The 22,324-nt window shown below is 45.8% G+C and overlaps 3 protein-coding genes across 9 annotated transcripts; 1 reads left to right on the top strand and 2 right to left on the bottom strand.

The window, feature by feature from the left end:
* Positions 1–2,878: 2,878 nt before the first annotated feature.
* On the bottom strand, positions 2,879–4,991 carry LOC117857619 (eukaryotic translation initiation factor 3 subunit D). Its single transcript, XM_034740380.2, has one exon. It carries the CDS (start codon positions 4,869–4,871, stop codon positions 3,120–3,122), a length of 1,752 nt encoding a protein of 583 aa, XP_034596271.1. The 5' UTR covers positions 4,872–4,991; the 3' UTR covers positions 2,879–3,119.
* A 6,786-nt stretch (positions 4,992–11,777) lies between these two features.
* On the top strand, positions 11,778–15,369 carry LOC117857251 (probable receptor-like protein kinase At2g42960). Its single transcript, XM_034739834.2, has 8 exons — positions 11,778–12,136; positions 12,527–13,287; positions 13,360–13,464; positions 13,808–13,927; positions 14,029–14,199; positions 14,301–14,430; positions 14,509–14,718; positions 14,832–15,369. Exons 2-8 carry the CDS (start codon positions 12,632–12,634, stop codon positions 14,916–14,918), a joined length of 1,479 nt encoding a protein of 492 aa, XP_034595725.1. The 5' UTR covers positions 11,778–12,136; positions 12,527–12,631; the 3' UTR covers positions 14,919–15,369.
* A 920-nt stretch (positions 15,370–16,289) lies between these two features.
* On the bottom strand, positions 16,290–20,893 carry LOC117857250 (uncharacterized). Of its 7 annotated transcripts, none has more exons than XM_034739828.2 (9): positions 20,730–20,893; positions 20,536–20,654; positions 19,399–20,102; positions 18,357–18,545; positions 18,198–18,289; positions 17,993–18,052; positions 17,847–17,916; positions 16,974–17,177; positions 16,290–16,864 (listed from the first exon to the last, which is right to left on the bottom strand). In XM_034739828.2, exons 3-9 carry the CDS (start codon positions 20,077–20,079, stop codon positions 16,484–16,486), a joined length of 1,677 nt encoding a protein of 558 aa, XP_034595719.1. In that variant the 5' UTR covers positions 20,080–20,102; positions 20,536–20,654; positions 20,730–20,893; the 3' UTR covers positions 16,290–16,483. The 7 variants fall into 7 exon arrangements, with proteins under 7 accessions (XP_034595719.1, XP_034595720.1, XP_034595721.1 ...); XM_034739829.2 differs by having other exon boundaries at positions 20,572–20,654; XM_034739830.2 differs by having other exon boundaries at positions 20,536–20,617.
* Positions 20,894–22,324: the final 1,431 nt, after the last annotated feature.

The following is a 22,324-nucleotide window of genomic DNA, read 5'->3' as shown; positions in this document are numbered from 1 at the left end:
ATCCTACGTCTAACAGAGAGTAACATACGCGCACACAGAACGGCAGATCGACCTCAGCCAGCTATCCTATCCTCCATCCATTCATCCGGAACACGGAGAGCTAGAGCGTTACCACCATTAAAACCCCATCCATCTCATCTACTATCACCGCGCGCACGGGCACGCACGGCAGCGGGCGACAGCGACGGGGTCGGCCATCGGCACGCGCAGTGCAGTGAAGCATGGCATGGGATCCACATCCACATCGGCAGCGGCCGGCAAGCCTATCCACAAGCCGTCGCCTCTTGCCTGCCTGTATGGACAGCGTGCGCCCGGCTTGGCAGGTGTGGCTGTGGAGTACCCCGGCCTTGGCCGGCGTCCCCTGCGGCAGGCGGGGCCGCTTGCCGAACTGGGCTCGTAATTCTCTCGGAAAGGGAGCGTTAAGGGCGGGCCATGGCTTGCCTGCCGGCCTGCTGGGTGGGTGTTGGCTCCACTTCTGGCACACCTTTGCCTTTGCCCTTTGGGAGAGTGCTAGCGCATCTACTCTAGATTCGCCGTTGCAGGCTTCTTGCTGTTTTTGTGCTATTCTTTCTTCACTCTCTTGCCTAGAAAGGCTTGCCGGTGGACTGCCGTTTACTTTGCTGTCCCAGGAGGGATCGTCTGGCCGGGCGCGCGGCCACTTGCCTGGACGTGCGATCCGGTGCCGAGGAACACTATCTAGGAACAGTGACGCTGTTGTGTTCGTGCTGGCCGCCACACCATCGATCTCCATTGAATACGGCAGGGAAGGCAATTGCTTTCACGTTTCTAGATTCCTGGCAGAAATGTTTGGTGGCGGACATGCGTTGGCAACCCGTCGTCACCTTGCCTTTTCTCCCTCCCTGTGTTGCCCTGTGCCTGTGGGCCTGCTCTGTCTCTGGGGCTCCCTTTGCCTGTAGGAAGGCCCAGCCATTTTGTCCTACTCCTATCCGCAAAATCGTGGCAGGTTTTATAACAGAAAGAGATTCTGAGCGGGACAGTTGTTTGTAGCTGCTGCATCTGTTTGGTGTTTCTATAGCCTTTTTTGAAGGAAATGTTTCTATAACTTTGCCCAGGAATTCGAGGCCTTTTGTCAGAACTTGCTTGGGGATGCACCAATCTTTTCAGCATCAGAGAACAAGATGCTCCCCTATGCAAATGCCACGACAATTTTCTCTTGGACTGCCAGTTGCACGCCTCCACAAATTCACCTGTGCTGTCATCGATCTATCCATTCGATCTGTGCGAGTGTGCCACCGATTGTCTTTTGGCGCACATGATTCATGTGATGGTAACCCGGAAGCCGCTAGAAGTGCGAACGATGTGGAAGGCGGGTGTGAATGATTGAACGAAAGCATAAGCCAACGCTCCGGTAGCCGCTAACCACCTGTCGTCACTGCAATCCATAGCTGACAGTAACTCGCTGGTGGAAAAACCAGGCAGAGGCATTACACATGGTCGATCACGCCGTCGACGTGCGCAAGCTCCAGCGGATGATGTGTTCGTCCCCCCGGCTCCGAAACCTGCGTCCCTCTGCGCCTCGCGCTCTGCTCAATGATCGACGCGGAGCAATAATGCGTGCGTCCAAAAGCGAGCGGATTTGGATATGCACGCCACGTAACCAGATCATGCTCGCGAAAGTGATCGAGCGCGTTTCTTGTGTGCGAGGCGGCGACGTGTAACCTCGTCCGCCAACCGAGAACGGCAAGGCGCACTCGCGATCGCGAACGTTTCTTTCTCAGGATTGCGCCCCCCGCGTGCTTGGTTTCCTTTCGTGGCTAGCTTCCGAGATGTGCTCCGCGACGCAACTTGGCTGGAACCACCCACAGATTCGATGCGCGGATTTGGGTCAAAAGGGGGAAGGGCTTCGAGAGTTGGAGTCCAAAACGGATTGCTTATCGTCCTGAAGAACGAACGGAAGATGTGGCATTGTCGGCGTAGCAAGACTCAATCAAGCGTAGACGTGTAAACAATGGTGACTAGGAGAGGTCAGGGCAAGGAAACACAGAAAAACACCAAACGCACGGCATTATGGCCTTGCATTCGTGGGTTGTGAGGAAATGCCGGTGCGAAGCAAAGAGGGGGCCTTGCACAAGCTAGGAAAAACGAACAGATTGGGCTGAGCGGCACGTACAACCCGAATCCAGATGGGCCTCAGCACCTCCAGCCATTTTGCAGCCCAAAAGTGGTACTTTTGTTCAGCCCATACTGGCACCGCCTGTAGCAACGAAAAATAGGAGGGTTCCACCACAACTATTCCTAGCTTGTGCTGTGTTGAACTCAGCTATCAGATACTCCCGCAATGAACATGCACCAAACTAAACATAGGGTATGATACCTTCAACAAACCAGAGACAAGGCACTGGCACTTTCTCAGTGCCTCTCGCCATGGCTTCATGTGATCAAGTCTTCATACCAAAGCCCCAGATAAATGATCTGGCATTGAAGAGCAGCTCTGTTTCTTCTAACCCTGAACTTCGACTACAGATCTTCTTCCAAACCAATACTGGAAAAAAGGCTGTCTGCTCCGGGTTCTCAGTCCCAATAATGACGTGGGAACACTATTCTCTGTCTAATCAGCGATCGAACAGCCTTTTGCCCTGGGTCGCAGCAACCACACGGTAGCCATGGCCCCGGCCTGTGAGAGCACAGCTTCACTGGAATGGGATCAATATGTGCTATAACCACGAGAAGAAATATACCGTGCAGATATGTTTTCTAGGTTGCTTTTGAACAGATACGAAGCCATGAATTCAGCATTATGAATTCACCCAACATTCTAGCCACAAACAAACATGAACTAATATTTGAATATGGCCAATCAGATAAATCACCAAAACTTAAATCATAGAAAAACAGTAATCTGACTACCCGCAGGGTATAACATTCTAAACGTGCAATGTATTATTGCAACAAGTAGTCTCCAAATTAACAGAAATTAGGACAGGTGCATACGATACATAGATAAACAATTCACTGGTTTGGTTCACCAAAACGACAATAGCATAACCTTTTATAGCAGAAACCTCAAACCTCTTCCTCCCAAGCAGCCCTTGATTGTAAACAGCTAGCCAAGGTTACCTTTATTCAAGGCCCAAAGAGACCTCTGTAGCCTTCTGCCTTCATGCAGCCGCTGCTTCGCCACTCTTCCCAGCATCTCCATCTGCGCCTGCAGTTGTTCCAGTAGCCTCCGCCTCTGCAGCAGCATCCATTTCCTGTGCGGTAGCATCAACATCCTCGGAAAACGGACGCACTTGCTCCTCCTCAGGAAGTGGTTCCTCAACATAGTCATTCTCAAATGCGTCATTCGGCACTTCATAAAGCCGGACCTGAGGCTTCACTGGGTCCTTCACAAGAACATACTTGCCCTCCCCAAGCTTCATGCAGACATCCACAATTGACTTCACAATTCCCCACATGTTTGCAGTGTTGAGATTGATCTGTGCAGCAAAGTCCCTTGGCTTGTACCCAATAATACTGAGTATGGAATGGTTGTAGTGATCACGGGGGTGAAGACGCGAAACATAACCCAACTTCATCATGTCTGCACCAGCGAGCAATGCCTGGGCAGTCCAACGTGCAAGCTTGTTGGCATTGTTCTTGAGCTCAGTAGCAAGCACAGCTCCACGCTGGGTCTCAAGCTTCTTCCTCCAGTCAACACCAGTAACCTTGGGATCAAACTCATTCAGAGCATTGAGCGTAAGGAACTGGCGCTCACCACGTGGATCAACATTCACGGCATGAACCTCGCAGCGAGCAACCAAGCTGGTTTCATCATCAAGCTTCCAACGGCGGTAGCGATAAGCAACAGAAGCAGCTTCCTCCCCTTCAGTGGCAAACGGGTTGGGCTCATCAAAAGTGACCTTCTCACCATTGCGGAGCAGTACCTGCTGTGAGAAGTTCTGGTTGACGTATGTGGCCTCAACTGCAAGGGAATGTGCAGAGTTGATGTCTTCCTTAGCCTCAGGGAGTGGCTCCTGGGCGGTTTCGTTGACTGTGAGCAGATCAAGCTGAGAGCCATCACGCTTGTCAAAGAACAGCTTGTTGCCCACACGCTGGATGACAATGTCCCAGGACTGGATGCTGCGGGGCGCGCACATGAGCGCGGCCAGGATGGTGTCGGTAGCAAAGACCGTGGCCGTGTCATTCTCAGCAAGGCGGCGGATGACGGGATCGTCGGTGGTGGTGACCTTGAAGAAGTTGCGCGACTTGAAGCGCTCCAAGCGGCGCTCCGCCCTGGGGGTGACGCGGTCATAGGCGCGATCGTAGAACTCGACGGCGCCGCAGACCAAGAGATCCTCAGGCTGGTCGGCGACAGCGAAGGAGAGCTTGGAGAAGGAGGAGAAGGGGATCTGCTCCTTCACCGACCACTCGGGCTGGATGTCGACCGACGACTTGGCGGAGGAAGATTGCCCGCCGCGGTTGAACTGATGGTGCGTGCGGCGGTTCTGCTGCCAGTGGCGGTCGCGGCGGGCGCGCTCCTTCTCGGCCTCGCGGCGCCGGGCCTCGACCTCCTCGTCGCGGCGCTGCGGGAGCTGGGGACGCTGCTGGAAGCGCCAGCGGGGCCCGAACCGCGGGTGCCGCGGCGGCGGCTTCCCGTCGACGAGGCGGAAGGAGGCGTCGTCCGCGGACGCGAGCCCGACGGAGTCCTCGAGCCCAGCGAAGTCGAAGACGGTGTCGCGAGCGGCGGCGAACGCCCCGGGGCCCGGCGGGTTGCGGGTCCAGTCGGCGATGCGGCCCAGCTTGTCGGAGCGGGAGAAGGGGGCGAAGGGGACGGACACGGAGCCCCCGCCCAGGGAGGCCGGCGCGGCGGCGGCCTCCGGCGGACCCCATCCATCGGGATTGTAGGGGACGAAGCCCACGTCGAAGCCCATCGTGATGCGGCGGCGGCGGCGGATGGGGGTGGCTCAGGCGTCTTCAGGAATTGGTTAGATCGGGTTGGGTGTGTGAGGAAAACGGCGGCGGCGCGAGGGTTTGGCAAGAATTAGGGTATGGTGTGCCACTGCGCTGCGCGAGGACGCGAGCGATGCTAAAGGGCGGGGCCACGCGTCAGTGTCCTAGTTATGTTATGGAAATTTCGTCAAATATCCTGATATCGTCTAAAATGTTACTCCCTCCGTTCAAAAAAAAAAGTAGTCATCCTAAAATTGTTAGAACAGATTAACACAGAGGTAACTTAACCTCGATTGTCATTATTTATTAGCCATATTTGATGCTAATTGGCTACTGCATACCCACATGCACGTGCACACATGCCAAATCAAGTATAACGACTTGTTTTTGACAAATTTTGAATCCTACGATGACTTATTTTTAAGACGGAGGGAGTACATGCTGCAACTAATTATTATGAATAATTAGTAGGGAAAAGTGTTTAGACGAATTTGTACATATCATATTGTCTCTTGATAAGCACTAAAAAACGAGTATGCGCATGCACAGTTTCATGCACTGTTATCAAGACAATAAACTTGATAACTATGCTGTTGGGTTTTATGGGGATAAAACTCCTCTCTCATTTCATGAAACTACATCCTCTCTCGTCTCATAAAAATTTTACCAAGTCAGCAAAATTGCTGATGCGACATAAAAATTAATGTCGATAAAACTCTCTATGAAACTTCCACCGAGACTTACACGTGGCACAACCCTGTGATCAATGTATAATTTAAAACATTTATATTTAGTCTCAATCATAGTTAAAATATCTAAATGCTCTTGACGCCTCTGTACTGATTAATAATTTGCTGGAGATACAGGTACCTAACTCTAATGACTCCGATACTCCTGGCTTTTATTTCTGATGATAGTAGGACCTATTACACTTAGATTCGATTCTTTTATCTCACTCAGCTATCCTTTGAGTCAAGATTTACTTCCTCACCGGTCTATTTCTGATGATAGCAGAAGTTGCACTGTAGCAATCTTACTGCCAGTTGGCCGGTTGGGTCGGCGAAATCTCTCCCCTAGGCAGTACACTTTAAAAAAATTATAACTAATTCATATGAATTCGGATGGAGATAAACTTTATGTGAAAATTATAGATCTTGACGAGATCTATAACTGTTCAAAAAATTATAACTAATATTCATATGAATTTGGATAGAGATAAACTTTATATGAAAATTATAGATCTCAATCTATAAATTTTTTTGTTCAAACATTTTTCATTTGATGTCATCTTGGTGCTCAAATAATTGGCATGAGTTTCAGATCTAAATTCAAATTTTAGGTTGAAACTAGGTAGCACATTTTCAAAATATCATAACTAATTTATATAAACTTGGATAGAGATAAGTTTTATATGAAAATTGTAGCTCTAGACGAGATTTACAACTTTATAGTTCAAACTGTTTTCATTTGGAGCCATCTTGATCCTCAAATAATTGACACAATTTTTAGATCTAAAATTGAATTTTAGATTTGAAACTTTTATCAATTATTTGAGCACTAAGATGGATCTAAATGAAAAATATTTAATCTACAAAGTTGTAAATCTCGTAGGATGCTACAAATTTTATATAAAGTTTATCTCCATCTGAGTTCATATGAATTAGTTATGAATTTTTGAAAGTGTGTTGTCCAGAGAAGGTAAATTCAGTCGGTTCAACTGGTTAAGGTTGCTGCACCTTCCGCCGTTTCATTTGGCTATAGCCGTTTCAAATGGCGGTATAGGTATAAATTTGTAATTTTTTATTAGGACATATATTTTTGCAAAATACTAAAATAAAAATAAAAAAAAATCGATTTACCAAGTTGTGCTTCCTTGCTCCCAATCATAAACATAATAAAAGGAAACATAACTTGTGCTTGTACTAGTCCCTCCATTTTAAATTGTAGATGATTCCAATTTTCTTGGAGAGTCAAATCATTTTATGTTTGACCAAAATTATAGAGAGAATTATAAAGATTTATGGCACCGAATAGATATACTATGAAAATATATTTAGTGAAGATTCTAATAGTACGTAAGTACTTTATTGTACATATTTATCAAACTTGAGATATTTTGACTTTCCAAAAAAGTTGAAATGATTTACAATTTGGAATGAAGGAAGTAATATTTTGCTGAACTGCTGGTCAAGGTCAATTTCGTATGCTCTTCCATATACGTCATTGTAAAGTGCCATAAACCAACGAGGAGTAGCTGCCTACGAGAGAGAGCTAAGCTCCAAGTGTTTGGTTTCGGGGACTAAAGTTTAGTCCCTGTCGCCTCGAATGTTTAGATACTAATTAGAAGTATTAAATATAGGTTAATTACAAAACCAATTGCATAAATGAAGGCTAATTCGCGGGATGAATCTATTAAGCCTAATCAATCCATAATTAGCCCATATTTACTGTAACATCACATGATCAAATCATAAATTAATTAGATTTTGTAATTATATTTAATACTTCTAATTAGTATCTAAATTTAATTAAATTTTGTAATTATATTTAATACTTCTAATTAGTATCTAAAGGACTAAACTAACTTGAGTACCTGGAAAGCACCAAGCTGTAGATCACCAAGTGGCACATAAAGAATTCAGCCCTACCTAACTAAAAAGGCATGTGATGAGATGGATCTGACGACGACGCAGCGACATCCGCGGGGGACGCTGCAAAATTCCCCCGGCACATGCAGAGATCTCATCTGCCCATCCTCACCTACTCTAATTAACCTAACCTCATACCGGCCAAACACACACGGAGAATTACTTACCATCTCCGGCCTGCACATACATGCTTGTTATTACGCAGAGTACACAGCAGCGCTGATTGCGAAATTTCCTCGACCCACAATTCAATTCGTCTTTCTGGGGAGACAAGCTGACGCTTGGCCGTTGTAACGTCGGCATCAGTTAACGTCTCCGAACAAGCAAGCCGGTCTTTCTTTGCCGAAAACGAAGGGTGGCTTGGGATTGGGAGGACGTACGTGTGTTCCCCTTGTTGACGTCAACCTTGAGCAGTTAGCCAGTGACCGACACCATCAGGGTCCAGGGCGTCCATCCTCACCGCACGCTGTGTGCCACGAGCGTGTCGAGGCCGTCCACAGCTGGACGCAACCAAACGGCACGGTGACCCCGAGAAGCATGGAGTTGTAGGTGCGAGGCACGACGTACACGCTAGCGAGGTGTGCAACATGTCGCCCACACATCGCGTACGCTTGTAAGACACAGTCGCAGGAGCATTTTTCTCAGCTACTGCCAAAAATAAAATTCCTTATGTTACTTGCGTGCGTCGCATTGTGTCGGTCGTCTCGTGCAGGTGACCAAAAATCCGCAATTCGCGGCCCGCACATTTTCCACAACGGAGACGAGATGGAAGAAAAACCAAAAAAAAAAAAACAACTCGGACAAAGACGACGACGCGTACAGACCAGACCAGCCTATGGTGGTGTCCGGCCGTCCGCTAGCTGTCGACTGAACAAAATCATGATTAGCCGAGTAGTAATATTTTAAGCGAGGGATTTGCCAATAAGTAATAAACCAGTTGGAGGATTTCGTTAGCTTCCACGGGGTGATGATTAGCAGAGAGCTAGAAAAGGTGATGCTGCCATGATCGATGATCTCCTGTCCACGAACCACCGCGCTGCTGTTCTCCCCTTTATACTCCCATCGCGCTTAAGAGGAAGTGTGTGTGCAGTGGGGGTGGTGTTGCGCTGTGCTGTTCCGTAGTGCTGCCTATGGCGACCATGATTAGCTAGCAAGGCGGGGTCATGATGGGGGGTGACACCAACAACTAACTAACTACTAATTAAGCATGCACGCATGGGTCTATCAACAATAATAAAAAAGCTAATTAGGCCGGGGGCAGGTAGTGCACGTTATATTTGGTCGAGCCTGAGATTGTCATCAACCTAATAATAACCTGCAAATACACATTATATTACTGTGTCGGTTTTTTCTTCAACTTTCTGTGACGTCGTAATTTTTTGAAAGACTGTACGTACCCGCCTGATTATGCAGAGGTTGGGAGCGTTTTTGAAATTAATAAGACTCCTCATTTCGAAGCGCCGCTTTGGCCGCGACAGCGACTTCTGCCGTTCGATCAGGTGCTTCTTCCAGCTCCGTGCGTGGACCGGAGGCCGGGAGAGAAAAGGACTACGTGCTGTGCTGCAGGATCGGAGCAGCAGCTAGCAGGCAGTGATGGATGAGCGGCACGGCAACTGGTGAACGATGACGACCCCGCCCGTGTCATCTCCCCGCGAAGGCGATCGGACAAGGCCAGGGGCGCGGGGCGCGGGGGTGTGCAACTGATGTGACAGCAGGCGAGCGTCTTCAAGCGGCACCGAAAGATCCATATCTTCGTTCTCTTGATCGTCGCTATCATGAGACCACAGTGCCCTACTCGGCTACTACTTCACCAGACGTCCAGGCTCGACCGCTCGAGGAAACTGCTCGTAACGATCAGTACGCATGCATGCACCAAAGCGCGCACAACCTAATTTGCTTTTTGAGAAATGGCCAGTGGACTAAGTTTTTCCCCTTCTTTAAAAGCGGTTGTGTCGAAGTTGATTTTTAATATACATATATGCCATGCTTGTGTTCGATCTGTCCCTCTGATGCAAGGCTTATTAAACTTCATTTTCATTAGGATACACAAAGAATGATTTTTTTTAATTTTCGTCACGCCACACCTGACTCGGCGAGGCTGACCATCACTGAGTTCTTTCCGTACCTCTGTTTTTTGAACAAATAATTATTCTAAAGCACATGTAGTACAGGGCTTTGTATAAATTTTTTGCCCAGTCAGATTGACAAAATATGACGCAGACTCAAACAATGCAGGTGGTTGCTATTTTCATGAGGCCACATAATGATCTGAGATATTTTGTCACAAGATATGAATATAATGCAAATTAGTTTTGTACTAATCAAGAGTAAAATTATATCTATGTATAATTGATCAATTTTTTTCAGCGGCCACATAACTTTAATTGTGTTCCCGGAACGATATACACTCCCTGTCATTTGTCTATGTAGAAATCCTACATGCTCAAAATAAAGGGTCTAGATCTCTTGTTACTTTATTAGCCCCCTATTATCGAATCCAATGATAAATGTATATCATATATACCGAATCATAAATTCACACTGTAGATGCACAAAAGGGGGCATGTGCCCCACCCCCAACTAATTTTTGCAGATTCCTTTTTGAATTTATAGTATTTAAATTAGACTTAAATAATTTGATATGACCATATATATCTTGCACATCAAAGACTTTGCTTGAAGCTTCACTGTTAACTACAGATTCTTAATGGACAAGGACTAAAAATAACTACCGTGCTATTGACAAAAAGATCTTCAGAATTATTTTATTTTCTAAAGGTTGTTTTGTGTCAAATTGTTCTTCTTTCATATCGGCTATTGTTTTTCTTGATAAATATCATATATGAAGTACTCTAATTTTTGGTGCCTTTCTCACAAGAAAGAAAAAATCACAGTGCTTTTCCTAGCAAAATTGGTGGAAGTGCTCGCAAAGCGTTCAAAGGATTGAAAAGGAAACAATAAATAATCCAAATGTTTTGTTAATAAATGGGCTGACTGGAGCTGGAGTCGCAATAGAAGGGGCATGTCATTTAGTTGCAGCCGTGTGTTGTTAACTAGCTAGATGTATAGGTCAATCCACATGTTTTTGTTAAAATTTGGGTTGCATGGAGATTTGTATGGAGCCTGAATCACAAATTCACAATACAAGGAGCATGACATCTGACTGTAGCTGTATGTTTTGTTTAGTTGCCACGCGAGATATGAACTCCCATGTCAATATAGCTCTTGGCAATCAACTAGGAATTCGCATGGTGAGCAACTCTTTAAGCCATATTGACAACATAGACCGCACGATGACACGTAGAATATACCAAGGTTTACCAAAATATGTTAAATCTATGTGGTGTACAAAAGACGGTGAAATCATTTGAACAACCAAATTGCATATACTCCTAGATGGAAGATATATAAGCTCTCACGCCAGTATTAGCTCTTGGCGATAGGTAAATCCACGAGTTTTTTGAAGTACGGGTTACATGGAATCTGAATCATAAAATAAAGGGCATAACATTCGGTTGTAGAACTCTGTGTTTTTGCTACCTAGCTGATGACACCTGAACTCCCAAGCCAGTATAGCTCTCGGTAACAAACTGAAGGAAGTCACGCGACATTCAATTCTACAAAGTCATATTGACAAGATGGACCACATGATGACACATGTACTATGTTGAGATATCGCTCATTATAATTTATCAAAACTATGTGCAATCAAATCCTTCTATTGTATCGGACAACCACACCATATAGACTCCTACGCCATAATATCACTACCAACAAATTACGCTCACAGTAGGTCACGCCCACCGAAAAGACTATATGTCCACATACGTTGTTTCGAGCTCATCATCAATAGATGTACATGTCAGCAACTAAATTGAAAGCACGTCATAGCCTTATATAATGTTATTAGAGGGATTTCACCAACAAATTTCTACTAGGCACATCATTTTTCATCAAAAATAACGTGGGGCCAGATTAGTAATCCCATAGTGTGGTTTTGGGCTTTTGGCTGAGAGGAGCGGCATTTCTTTTCCATGGGGCACAGCCGCCGGTCGCCAGCGAAGCAGCGCAAAAGCCCTGGACGTTTGACTTCCCCGGCTTCACCCGCCACATGCAGGCATGCAGCAGTCCATCCTCAACCATCCCCACCATTAATCCAATCCCTCCCTCCCCTTCCCCTATTCTTATTTTCTTAATTAACTCCACCCTCCTCTTAATGGCCTCCTTCTTTTTCGTCGCCCCACCCCACCTTTAATTCCAAACACTGCAACCCCTTCTCTTCTCCTTCCCCTCCTCCCTTTGCTTCCCCTTTACTCTCTCTCTCTCTCTCTCTCTCTCTCTCTCTCTCTCTAGCCCTCCTCTCCCTTCATGTGTGCAGGTGCGCGCTGTGCTCGGCTTTGCGGCTTGCCTTCCTCTTTGGCGAAGGAGCAAAGGCCGCTCACCCTTCTCCAGGCTCCGCATTCCGGCGTCACCGGGCACAAGCAGGAACAGTAGCGCCGGAGCGAGCGCCCGGCTTCTCCGGTCCTGACTGGGGGGACGCGGCGGGAGCTCGTCGTGGAATTCTCGCTCAATGGGGCTTGATTCGAGGTGCTGCCAAGGTAAGTTCTTGCCCCCGTTCGTTTTCCTTGCCGTGGTCCATCTCTGGCTTAGGTGTTGACTTGTCCTGTGCGCTCCGAATTATGTCGAGTCTTGGATTTACGGTGCGTGCTGATGTCGGCAGGACTCCAAATTCCTGCACATTGTCGTGGTTTTTTCCCCCAAAATCCATGTACGGGTTGGCACTTGTTTTTGATATCTTGCTGTTTGATTAGTTTCCTTGCTTGCGTGCTTCCCCTGTTCCCCCACACATGGAAGTGGAGCAACTGTGCTCTCGAATGATGCGTAGCTTTCTTCTAGAGACAAAATTGCCCTTTTCCTTTGTGGTTTTGCTCATGTGCTACTTTAGATTCCTGAGTTGGCTAATGTGCCTTTTTTACTTTCTTGCGCAGATAAAGCGGTTGGGATAAGTTTGTAAATTCCTTCGTCAAATCAGAACAAGATTCTGAATTAGGGGAACATATCGCGCAGTTTGCTCATCAGACAGACTGAAGAACATGTCGTCACCTAACAATTCTATCAGTGCGGTTCTCTCACGAACAACCCCCGTGTTTCAGTTGAAAGTATGGGAATTGATTGCCATTGGTGTTGCGATATTCATGGCAGTTCTGTTCGTCATTGTACTGTGCCTTTCGCTCCGAAAGAAAAAGAAGGCAGTGAAAGGGTTTGACAACACTTCGCTGGCTGAGATCCCTATCGTGTCAAAGGAAATCAACGTGGACAGAGTTGATGCGCAGAGTCTACATGACAGCGAAGTGACCTTCAAGCCGGTGCATGATAAATATACGCAGATGAAGGGTGCTGGGCATTTGGGAGAGAGCAGATCTGTCGATGTCGATACATTCAGCCAGTGCAGCTCCGTGTACAACATAGAGAAGGCTGGGAGTTCATACTCTGAAGATTACAGTTACAGCAGCTCTGGGCCTGCTAGGAAAGGCAGTTCACCATATGCATATTCAGCATCGCCACTGGTTGGTTTGCCTGAGTTATCACACTTGGGCTGGGGCCACTGGTTTACCTTGAGGGACCTGGAGCTGGCGACGAATCGGTTTGCAAAGAGTAATGTCCTTGGAGAAGGTGGCTATGGAGTTGTCTACAAGGGTCGGCTGGTGAATGGGACTGAGATTGCTGTGAAGAAGATCCTTAATAATGTGTAAGTGTATGTTGTCTTGCTTGTTTTACCTTGTATTAACTTAGAACTAAGATTTGATATCTGGGTTTGCAGGGGACAGGCAGAGAAGGAATTTAGAGTTGAAGTTGAAGCCATCGGTCATGTTCGGCATAAGAATCTGGTGCGGCTTCTGGGATACTGTGTGGAAGGGATACACAGGTTAGCATTTCATACTTTTGGAACTTCCTTTCTGCTCAGTTCATTTACTTTTGTAATGGAAGATCATAAAAGCTACAAGGACCAGCATATATGCCCCAACTTCTGCAAGGTGTTCGTCATGATACCTGTACTAGACATTATGTTCTGAAGATTTTGACAGTGGAAAATAAGATAAGTAATTGATACAATGAAAAAAAAAAGTTCTTCCCTGTTATACCTAATGCTAGTTTGAGCTTTTCCTTGTTTCATGTTTATTAGCTTTTCCCTTCAAACTATAGTAGTCATAGTTTTTCTACAGAAGACTTTCATTGCATACAAACTTGTTCTGAATATTTACCTGCAGGATGCTTGTCTATGAGTATGTCAACAATGGCAACCTAGAACAATGGCTTCATGGTGTGAATCAACGTGGTGTCCTTAGTTGGGAAAACCGCATGAAAATTCTCCTTGGCACTGCAAAAGCGTAAGTTCGGAGTTTGGACCTGTTTCACAATTATTTCCTGGAATCTTGCTTAACACAGGCTGTTGATGAGTTACATGCTAATGTGTCTTCATGATTTGCAGCCTCGCTTACCTTCATGAGGCCATAGACCCCAAAGTTGTACACCGAGATATTAAGTCAAGTAATATCTTAATTGACGATGAATTTAATAGCAAGGTTTCTGATTTTGGGTTGGCCAAACTTCTGAATTCTGACAAAAGCCATATCAATACAAGAGTGATGGGAACATATGGGTATAGCTCCGTTTTATGTCCTTTCTTGATGTCCTATTGTTAGTTCTTCTATTCATCTTGAAAAGTGGAAACTAGTTCTAACGTTCTGAATCTGATGTCAGGTACGTAGCACCTGAATATGCAAACAGTGGGATGTTAAATGAAAAGAGTGATATTTACAGTTTTGGAGTCGTGTTGTTAGAATGCGTGACAGCTAGGGATCCAGTTGATTATTCTAAGCCTGCAGATGAGGTACGGGGTTTTCCCATTTCAAACAATTGGGGTGATTGTGTTTCCAGTTAGTCCTTACACTTGTATTGTTTGCTTCAGGTGAATCTCATAGAGTGGCTTAAAATGATGGTTACCAATAAGAGGGCAGAGGAGGTAGTGGATCCAAACCTCGAGGTTAAGCCACCAAAACGTGCCCTTAAGCGGGCAATCTTGGTTGGCTTCAAGTGTGTTGATCCTGATGCTGACAAGAGGCCAAAGATGAGTCACGTTGTCCAAATGCTTGAAGCAGTTCAAAATGCATATTATCAAGTACGCATCTTATCCTAGCATCCATCTTTCTCATACTATTACTTTTTAATAGCACAGACCTATATCCTTGGAGCATATTTTAACATCAGTGCATTTCTCTGTCGTCAATGAAGGATCAGAGAAAGCTCAGCCAGGTGGGAAGCATGGATATTGAATCGCAGCAGTCGCTAGAGGAAACTTCAAACAACGCTGATGCCTGAAGCTCCAATTCTGAACCGGCACAGAAGAATAGGACACCTGAAATCATCTGATTACAACATTGATTCGATCGATGTTCGGTACTTTGTTAGATTGAGTGGATCAGATTTACAGTTTGCTTATACTGGAGGTGGTGGTTAAATCAATTAGGAACAAGCTGCTCATTTCCATTTACCCCTTTTCCCGGGTGTGCTTCTATACTCCCCTGAAAAATTTGCCTTCATCACTTTACTGTAGGATCTGTGCAGTTTTCCTTTAGGGGAGCATAGAAGCATCTTTTTCACCTATATTTATCATTTTAGTCACCAGGAGGGACTAACCTCAAAGGCATGACTATAGTTACCGGATTCCGTTACCCTTGTATAGAGGCTTTATGGAAACTTAGTTTTACCCTATAAAAACATAAATTTGTTGCTGTACAATATGAGCAGTGGATTCCTTATGTTCGGTCAATTCTTTACCCTGATCGAAGGCGATTGAGCAAGCAGAGAGACCTTCCTCGGGAACAAGATATAAAGCATGGTTGATGTCAGTGGGACTGGAACCCATCATCTGCATGATTCAGTATTGCACTTTCTCTCTTCATTGCTGTGATTGGAAGGCTGTCTGGCCCCCTGACACCTGGAGATAGATTAGTTTTAGGTTCCTGCGCGTGAATGATGGCAGGATACCAATGATTGGTGCCTACTTGGTTTACAAGTTTTGACACCGTCGATGATCCCTTTTCAAGGACTAGATGCCAATCATTGGCGCCTTTGTAGCTGGTTCTGTTACTGAACCTGCACTCCTTGCATTTTATTTTTCCAAACACATCATTCGTAGAGGCTTGTACTGTAAGCTTGCAAAATCCTCGTTTGCTAGCTGATGGCTGTGCGTGTGCTTCACCGAAAGCATCGTGGTCATGCTGGGCTTTTCTGACCACCAGCTCTCTCTCCGTGCAACCAATCTTGCCGTGTTTACCGTTTGGAACAGTGATCCCGATGGCAGCACGATGACGGCTGAAACCAAGAGGGTTTCCCAACCGATCAGGCGATAATCACCGTCGAAGTCTTCAGAACTGACGTCTGACAGTCACCGGCAAGGCGCTCGACGCCGGCGGCATTTTTGGAGGAATGGATCGGTCGCTGAAGGATGGCCGGTGGGAACCGTATGCGGAACGACTTCATGATGGACGACGCCGTCTCGCGCCGCAAACCACCAAACAGCGGCGTACGTCCGCGCAGGGTCCGGTGACGCAAACCAAACACCGATAATGTCATGTACCGCGCCGAGGCTCAGGGTTCGAGGTATATCGACGCTTATATTACTCCAACTGGAAATTCGATAAGAAATACTGTATCATCTAATTCAAGACAGTTTTCTCGCTCAACAGATACTAGAAAGTAGCAACTCTAGCAACAGCAGAGAGCCAACCTTGTGTTAGAATTATATCATCTAATTTTTTTTATGTCGGATTCCTCGATTACAGTTTTTAGAACGTGTACAAGTCTGCCACCACCATGTACCCCCTTCTCTTCAGTTCCAGACTTTCAAATATGACTTTGCACGTTAACGAAGATCTCCAATCTCAGGAGATGAGAATGTACCCTTCATCTGAGTCTGCAGACGACCTCGGCGACAAACCATGCCGGCTAAGACCTTCCCTGACCTTGCCGTGCTGCTCTGCTTCATGCTGGAACATCGAAACCAGCTGCTGGAGCTCCAGCTTCCTCACCTTCACCTTCTCACTGCTAACTGGGTTTTGTAACCCAAGATACAACATTCCCACGACGACTAGGACGATTCCAAGAAAGAAGAGAAGGCCCGTAAACAAACCAAATGCATATGGTGTATTCTGTGCTCCTGGTATGCCATCGACGTTGATCCCGAAGAGTCCCGTGATTATGGATAAAACCATGCCACCACCTCCGAAAATAGCCAAATTGTGGGTGACTCGGAGGCTTCTATCCTGGAAGATGGTAAGATTTGGCAATCCCACCAATAGGCACGTTAACATTGTCACAATAAATGCAAAAAACGCTCTACTTCGAACTGATGTGTACCGGAACCATTCGAACCTGTAACCATGCACGGACAGTGCTTTGCATAACATCCTGAATAGTGAACAAGCGTCCACGCACAGCTTCCTGTTCTTCCAACATGTTCCTTGTACACTTTCTAACGCTATCCAAGATAACTCTTGTGGTATTACCCCTCAAATGTCTGACAAGCTCATGTAAGATCTCTTCCCTTGCATGAAGTGACCATTTCACCCTGATTACCTACAACAGGGAAGTTTATGTTCCTTTATGTCCCAGCTCATTAATAAATAAGATAAAATGAATAACAACATTCAAGAAAGCTATGTGCGAAAACCTTAGTGCTTCATTATGGATTAGAAAAGGATATAGATGCTTAATCTGCTAACTATAAATTTAGTTTCTTCTAATAGTGAAAAACAGTGTCACAGAAAAAAAAAACTGTCAACAAACGGGCAACACATAGCTAATAAATTGTTGAAAGTTGAAAGACAGGCTGGGAGGAAGGAAGAGGTACCAAAATGCATAATATCTATGTGATGACTAAGGAATTAGGCATCAATCAGTCAGATGCAACTGAGCGATATCATGGTAAACCTGAGAACCTTTGAAGCCACTCTTACGAACTATTGTATACTGACTATTTTTATGGTCAATGAAATGATGAATTATATCTGGTGCTGCCAACAAAGAAGGTAATACTACTTGACTAGTCAATCAGTGCTAGTGTGCAATCCACTAGGAGCAACTGCATATATCTGATCCAATTTTTATAATATTGTTTATGTTTAAAAATAGTACAGTCACATCAACCACTCTAGTAAATGTCGCAATGAGAAATTTTTCAACATGAATTTGTTGACTTGTTGGTAGAAATAATACTGAAAAAGAAAATCAGCATAGCATGCTTACCTGTGTTGCTAACCTTCTGATTTCCTGATCCAGTATTATGCTGAGAAGATTCAGGTCTTCACGATTTCTCCTGTGAATTTGATGTTTTAAACATGTAGTAAACAAAATGTTATAATAATTGAGGCATTTTGGCACAGTATTCTTACCTATTCACAAATTTCAATTCAATTTCATCTGCCTCCCCAAAGATATATTTCCGGAATAATCTGCAGCAACAATGCAGAAGCAATTATTAATATTTTTATTGCAGGAGACAATATTTAGATATAATATGGAATAGAGTTCTACTACCCACTGTTCAAATATCAATAACCAAAGATGAAAAGGAAAAGAATATCGTGTGAATTGCACCTGTCATCCCAACGTGAAAGACGGCTGACCAAATGTGCAATTACTTCGTGCACTGATCTAGGTGTTTGGCTTCCACCAGCAAGAAGCAACTCCTGGACAGATTTTTGTAAGCATGTATTAAGCTGAAAGCTTAGAAACTAAAAACTTCCGATTTGGTACCTGCACTTCAGTCACTCCTAACACATTTATATTGGATGAAGGACCTTTGACATGCATTGCTGTTACAAGAAAATTTTGTGCTTGCCAAGACCGAAGCACAATTGGTATATCTTCCTCCTCATGATTTGGATCTCCGACCGACTGACCAAGAAGCTCAAATAACAGTCCTCCTGCAACTCTTACTGGAACCTGAAAAGCTAACAGAAAAATTATATAATAAATATGATATACACAGCACATTAACACAGAGTACGAATATTTTCTTCTAACACTAACATATGACAAAGTTGACAAAATGTACTGCAAAACAGACAGCACCACCATGGTTCAATAAACTACTAATTTGGTTATCTGCAATTATAATATAAAAATAAGGAATGTTTGACTAAAAGGTACGTATCTGCCTCCATCTTCAGTCAATCACTCTATATATATTAAGTTTCAGGTGTAGAGATAGTACTCGAAGTGAAAACTATTTGTTGATGATTTGGCAAGTATATACATCACAATTGATCCATCCATTTAGTCAGGAGCAAAAAGTCCTGCAGCCTGGAGAGAGAAAAACTAGGATACATTATGTTGTTATTACTTCACAGATGATTTAACCACTCAATTAGGGTGTATATGATACTTCGCCACATAATCCTGAGTGAAAAAAGTGGGTATGATAAATTACTATGAGATGAGGCACAGATCAATCACAGTTAGCATATAAAAAAAATCTGATAGCCAGAATATTGACAAAGAGTAGAGTTTTTCTTGGGCATGAACAGCTGGCAATATGTACATTACGAATAGTTATTGCAATTTAAAATATTAATGCAGTCTATTTCTCATTAGTTCAGGAAATATAGGTGATTGGACTCAGTAGAACTCAAGCAATGTGACATCATAGAACCCATGTATACTTACATCAAGTTGAAATTGCAGGTAGAGACAAGTATACACACTTCAGATTCAGGTAATGAATTGCGAAACAGTAAAAAGCTGCAGATGGTTATAGGTATCTTAAGTATTAGACAGACGAGATCAGAAAGAAAACCTCGTAGAGGAGGTACTTCATCCGGTCACTTATCAGTTTGCTCTCATCTCTTAGCGCAGTTCTGATGGCAGGATGCATCCAGTGAGCACTATTCAACCATGCATCGATAAAGGGATGACCTGCAGTGACATGGCACCACCACGTAGGCCCCACAGGACGCTGCCAGTATGGAGCTGCAAGATCAGCCACGGTGTAATCGTCCTCACTATCACTGATCTCCGTCAACTCATTCTCCCAGCTGGAGTCTGATTGAACCCTCTGGACCAGTTCAGCGATCCTGGTCCATCCAATGGGTACCCATTTGTGGTCCAAAATCTCCCCGGCATACAATGGCCTATCTTTGAGCACTTTTGGATCATTACTGATTTCAGTCTGATGGGGATTCTCCAACACAATGCTCTCATCCGGTTTTGGAGCTATGATATGGTGCCCATTCCTTCTAGAGTGTTTCCTTGTGTACATAGTGGAGCCTTTCTCCTGCATCTGATCAATTGTTGGCCATGATTTGTGATGAACAGTCTTCCTGTGACCCTTGACCAGCTCAAAAGCGCAGATGAGCCCATCCGTCCAGAGCTCACTCCCTGGAATTGGCTCTTTCCCCAAACTGGGCTTGGGAGCTGTGTCTTGCATCTTGGACATGTTGCTGACCTGAGGCGGCTGCTCCTCCTCAGCACCATTCATCTTCCCATCAAAATTCTGTCTGTCTGTGCATGAAAAAATTAAAATCATTAGGCAATTTAGTCTACACTGATGAATAATGAATATGACCGATCCCTTCAGAGACTCAGCAGTTGAGGAACGGGATTCAAAAGAGTTAAAACAACTGTTCCAGGGAATTCGGGATGAAGTAGCAAATGTTCATGGGAAAAGAGGGTCACTAAAACTACAATTGAATCATCATCTGGTGATGATTATGATCGCAAAACCGAGCAGAATACATTTTTTTTCAGATGAGCATAAATACAAATTAGAAGAGGGACGAAGTAGCAAATGGTAATTGGAAAAGAGCGCTAAAACTACAACTGAATCATCATCATCTAGTGATCCTTATGATCGCAAAACGAAGCAGAATACATTTTTTTTTTCAGATGAGCACACATCCTACAGCTACCGCGGGATTCAGAACACAGCACCCACCGCAACACCGGGTAGCGCCAGAAGCAGGGGCCAAACCTTCGTAAATTTCGCCGGCAGACCCCCAGCCACCGCCCGCTACGTCCTGAGCACGCACGAGTACAGTGAGCTCGCTTCGCAGGCTAGAACAGCAAAAAGAAGTTTTAGAGGGGAGGCGGAGGCGGAGGGATATCACGGTGGGGTGCGGAGGCGGTTACCGGAAGAAAAGACGAAGGGCGAGGGGGTTCAGTGGCCGCTTCCAGAATCAGATGCGCGTCGCGGTCGTCTTCCACTCTTCCCTCTCGTCGCCGTCGTCGTCGTTTTCCTCTTTCTTTCGAGTAGGCCACTGGCCACACGTCCGCATCACGGCCGCTGCTCGTGCTCGCTTCGGATCTGATGCTGCTGCGGCTTTAACTGCGGCTTCGGCCGTGGCGCCGATCGGGAGCCCTTGCGAGATCATCCGACGTCTCAGAACAAACAAAGCCTCCTCTGCAGCACTGCACTCACGGTCGCTGCATGTGGGCCTGGTGGCACTCGGGGGCCCATGCGGCAGTGAGCTTAGTCCTCTGCAGTACTGCAGAGGAGCTGGTTCCGTCAACGTCTAGACCACGGGAGGGAAGGATAATAGGGCGTGGGCCACGGCCCGGCGGCCGAATCATCGATCGCTTTCGGAGACCTCCTCGTCCTCGCCAAGGCCAACCGTGGCGTGCCGCAGACACTGCCACCGCGCCCCGCTCTCCGACGTATCCATGCGCCGTGGACGAGGTGTGCTTCCACCACGCACCACGGCACCACCGACCAAGATCATAGGTCAGCGTTGACTCCTTCACATAATTCCAGATTTCCGGTAACGAGGGTTTAAGATTCTGCGACTTTTACAATTTTAAGTTACAACGGCTGAAAATCTACAGCTTCTGCAGGCACAAAGGTAGGGTTTCTCAGGTTGCGCAAGGGCACGGCATATGATGGCCGACAAGCAAGGCAGATGCAAATTTGCGCAAAAACCTCCTTCTGGAACAGCGGTTGGGTGCAAGGTCGGCGGCCGAGGGATATAACGCCGCGCATATGCTCAGTCTCTAGGAAAAATAACCGCAACCTGTGCGAGGTGTTGAACAATAGAAACTGGATCAAGGACATTAATCTCCAGCACGAAAGTTTCTCCGCGCAGCACCTACACGAACTAGGCATACTGTGGAGAGAGGTTCAGCAAGTTGCATTAAGGACGGGAATCCTGGACAAGATCTCATGGAAGTTTAGTCCGAATGGCATCTACTCCGTCAAATCAGCTTACAGTGCCCAGTTCATGGGTTCAGCGTCAACTAACTTTGATGGGTTAATCTGGAAGGTATGGACACCCAGAAGCTGCAAGCCTTTTTCCTGTCTGGCGATGCAGAACCGCCTCTGGACGCCTCTGGACAGCGGATAGGCTACAGGAGAGGGGTTGGCCAAACCAAACTGCCTGCCCGCTATGCCGCAGCACTCGAGAGACCGTCGTGCACCTGTTCTCCAGATGCAGGGTAACCAAAAGGCTTTGGGCCGCAGTGGCGGACTGGGTGGCTACCCCAGCGATTCATATTAAGGAGTGGGATCGTGAGGATACGGCGATGGCGATGGCGTCAAGGAATTGCTGCTCGAGGAAAGGTCATGATCACCTCGTGTACAATCTGGAAAAGAGTGGAATGTGCGGATTTTCAACCACACAGAAGCTACTAGCAATATGCTTCTTGCGAAGCTCCAGGATGAGGCATCCATGTGGTGCACGGCGGGTGCTAAGCATCTGACCGTTTTGCTGTCCCATTTTTGATAGGCAACA

Source organism: Setaria viridis, chromosome 5 (assembly GCF_005286985.2).
Source record: "Setaria viridis chromosome 5, Setaria_viridis_v4.0, whole genome shotgun sequence".
NCBI lineage: Eukaryota > Viridiplantae > Streptophyta > Magnoliopsida > Poales > Poaceae > Setaria > Setaria viridis.
Note: the sequence above shows the minus strand (reverse complement) of the source record. Positions and strands in the feature narration are given on the sequence as shown.